General features: G+C 26.1%; 1 protein-coding gene across 1 annotated transcript in view; it reads right to left on the bottom strand.

Moving 5' to 3' along the window:
* Nucleotides 1-2,484: 2,484 nt before the first annotated feature.
* LOC108687349 (ras-related protein Rab-27A-like) overlaps nt 2,485-3,447 on the bottom strand; it is a 3,160-nt gene continuing 2,197 nt past the window's right edge. Inside the window, exons 4-5 of the mRNA XM_018193058.1 lie at nt 2,907-3,019; nt 2,485-2,808 (exon numbers count right to left, since the gene is read on the bottom strand). Of these exons, the coding sequence (XP_018048547.1) occupies nt 2,625-2,808; nt 2,907-3,019 (297 nt within the window). The 3' untranslated portion in view covers nt 2,485-2,624. The remainder of the gene's footprint in view (nt 2,809-2,906; nt 3,020-3,447) is intronic.

Raw genomic sequence — 3,447 nt, 5'->3', positions numbered from 1 at the left:
TGAAAATACAAAATTTTTTATATTTGTTAAAAATAAAGGTTTCCTATAAACATCAAATGCATTCAATTATTTTTAAAAAATTGGTTTCTCTTAATTTTTGTGAAAATTTTGTGAAATTTACAATTACATTTGCAATTACAAATTTTCAAAGTTAGAAATTTATAGTCTTATTTTAATCTTTTCTCATGAATAATCTTAAGTAAATATCTAATTAAAATTAAATAAAAAGCAAGATACTTTATTATCTATTTGCTGTCGAGACGTTATGATATCAAAGTTCTTCTTTTCCATTTTCAATTCTTAAAATTTATACATTCTTGGTCGTAATATTAATCGAAAGTTTGTAAATTATACCTTTTGCAATTTTATCTTGTTATAATTAGTATATGCATGTCATTTATATATATAGTTCTTTTATAAACACTTACAATTACTACGTATACTTGCATAATTTTTTTTTAACATTAGTAGCATTAATTCATAATACTGAGGCATTAATTAATGATTAATCACAACACAATGACTTATAGTTTTATTCATATAAATATCACAAAAGATTAGTTTGCCAGTATACGCGCATATATGATATCTCGATTATATTCATTTAATTACTTATGATTAAATATATATTAATTCTGATTGGTTATATAATAACATCATCAAAAATATGTTACATACAGTCAAAAGTGATTCGCTTTAACTTCCAAAATTTTTTTTTGCGACATAAATCGCATATCACACTTTTCGCAAGTAAGAAAAGATTGACTTATTGAACACGTTGTGCGTATAATAATAGTGATAGAAAAGATCAGCAGTTTATCGCAGGATGAAAGACACTTTTAAGTGATATTTAAATTCGTCGGTGAATGTCATCACTCAAGAACAAGCAACATTGGAAGACGATAGTGGTATAATTATATAAAAAGACTTTTATAAAATAATTTAAGAAATGAAATTTTATAAAAGATAATTCGTGAAAAAAAAGAAATAATATAGAATTGTAATATAGAATCTGTAGAAGATTTAACATTATTGTACAAATATAATCGAAAGTTCATTGGTAGATCCATTGAAATGATATTTTCATTAAATAATAAGCAACGGTGGAAGACATTCAATATGTGCAGAATATAACAAGAAATCTTGAATGTCAATATATAATTTCCCGTAAAACATGCGGGATAGTTATTTTATAGAAATATATTTATCGATAAGCTTAACATGTTCGTTGCGCTGCTATTATTAAAATATGTGAATTTAGAGTCTCGCACACACCACACACACACACACACACACACACACACACACACACACACACACACACACACACACACACAAAACAAGCTTTCTACAATATTAAATTTGAAACCTGAGCCAACATTAGGCAGATCTACAAAATATATTGCAATCGAAACAATTTAACTATATATTATTAAAAAATTAATAAAAATATTCAAACACAATAAAATAAAAAATTATAGATCTAATATGTAGGGTGTTTACTTAAATCACACTAATAAAATATTTCCTGAAAATTTCCGGATTTTCTAAGTACTCTTATTCAAAAGATAAATTAGAGTTTTCAAAATGTAACTTTGAAATAACTTGGAGTGCAAACAACGAACAAGCTATATAGTAAATTAATAGAAATTTCGGGAGATTATATCCTTTTCTACAATTGGAGATAAGTATAGAGATTAAAATGAAATCTATAAAATAAATACGAAGACTTAGATAGCACATATTGATACATATATATTTTATTTTATGTTTTCTAAAAGTATCTAATATTTTATAACCATTTAAAGACATAAAATCAATATGTACTACTTGGAGAATACTCACTATATAATATTATATCTTAATATCAGTGACTTTTATATGATCTTTTTTGCTGTATATTCTACTATCAAATCCTGGTCTTTTTAAATAAAAACTTGCGAGTGTACACATGAGAATGTAAATATACGCAGATGTGTATGCAATATTTATCACTAATTAATTGTTAACATTTTACATTACTAAAAAAATGAACAATTTTTTTTGACAGAATTTTAATTTAACAGTAAAATTTCAAAAATTTTCCTAAATACTAATTCCATAAAAATGTTTGATTTTCAAAGATAAAAAAAGAAATCCCCCGAAAATTTCAAAGCTTTCAGATTTTGCCAGTAAACACCCTACAGCATATTATTGAATAATACTTATTATTATAAGCAACAGAAAATAATTCGGAATACTTTGTTACTGTATATCCTCACAAATGTTATTTATAATGAGATTCATGTAATACTGATATGTTGATTATTGTCAGTTAAATAATTAAATTAAGCATTCGTTCATCTTTATTCGAAAATTTTTCTTCGATTAATTTTTTCTTTCGATTATATCTTATTCCACTCAAACTTTCTGCTAAAAACTTTAAACAAATGAAGATAAAATTAATTAAGTAACGAAATTATTTTCTGATGTTCTAATCCTCTGCAACGAACATGCTAATTGAAAAAGTTTATGACGAGATTAACATTGACTTTAGAAATCGAAGGCGGCGATTTCATAATATGCTTTTTTCTTTGATTTCGGCAGACAGAATGTAGTTTAGAAAACTACATGTACCGACACTGTCAGCAATAGCAGGAACTCCGGGGTGGCGGAGTATCGCGCTCGTGACATCTTAAAACTTTTTGATGTGGTAATGGCGATTTATCTACCGTAGCCTCCATTCTACGCATTACACGATCTAGCAAAATTTCCACGGCGCGTTCAACATTTTGCCCGGTTGCAGCACTCGTCTCCAGATAAACCAAGCTAAAAAAAGTATAATACGATAGAGAGAAACTCAAAAATAAATATATTTCTTTTTTAAATAACGTTACATACGTTTTACTATTTCTGATTTGACTTACCCGTGTCTTTCAGCAAGATCCCGCGCTTTATGTTCGCTGACGACGCGTTTATCCTCAAGATCAGATTTATTGCCACAAAGAATTATATCTGGATCATCACAATATGCGTGTGTCTACACGTATATATACATAAAAATATGATACATTAATTTAATAAACGCAAAACTTTCCTGAGAAAATTGTACTAGATTACAGGAAAATTTTAAGCAAGACAAGACATTTATTGAATTCTACAATTACAAATCTCAAGCACGTTTCAGATTAAAAATTAATTTCTTATAATTCAAGAATTAAATTTCTTATTAATAAAACTTTTATTACAGATATTTAATTTTTAAATTGAATGACTTATGAGTATAATTTTTAAATTGAATAACTTATGAGTATAGAAAAAAAAAATATATATATATATAGATATCATGTTCTAAATATATATTTTACATACATATATATACGTGCTATTATAATCAGCAAATAATAGTATCCATCACTACCTAATTAAAGCATTATGGAAGAATTTCCATGTATTTAATTTCTATAA

The sequence above is a fragment of the Atta colombica genome, unplaced genomic scaffold (genome assembly GCF_001594045.1).
Source record: "Atta colombica isolate Treedump-2 unplaced genomic scaffold, Acol1.0 scaffold205, whole genome shotgun sequence".
NCBI lineage: Eukaryota > Metazoa > Arthropoda > Insecta > Hymenoptera > Formicidae > Atta > Atta colombica.
Note: the sequence above shows the minus strand (reverse complement) of the source record. Positions and strands in the feature narration are given on the sequence as shown.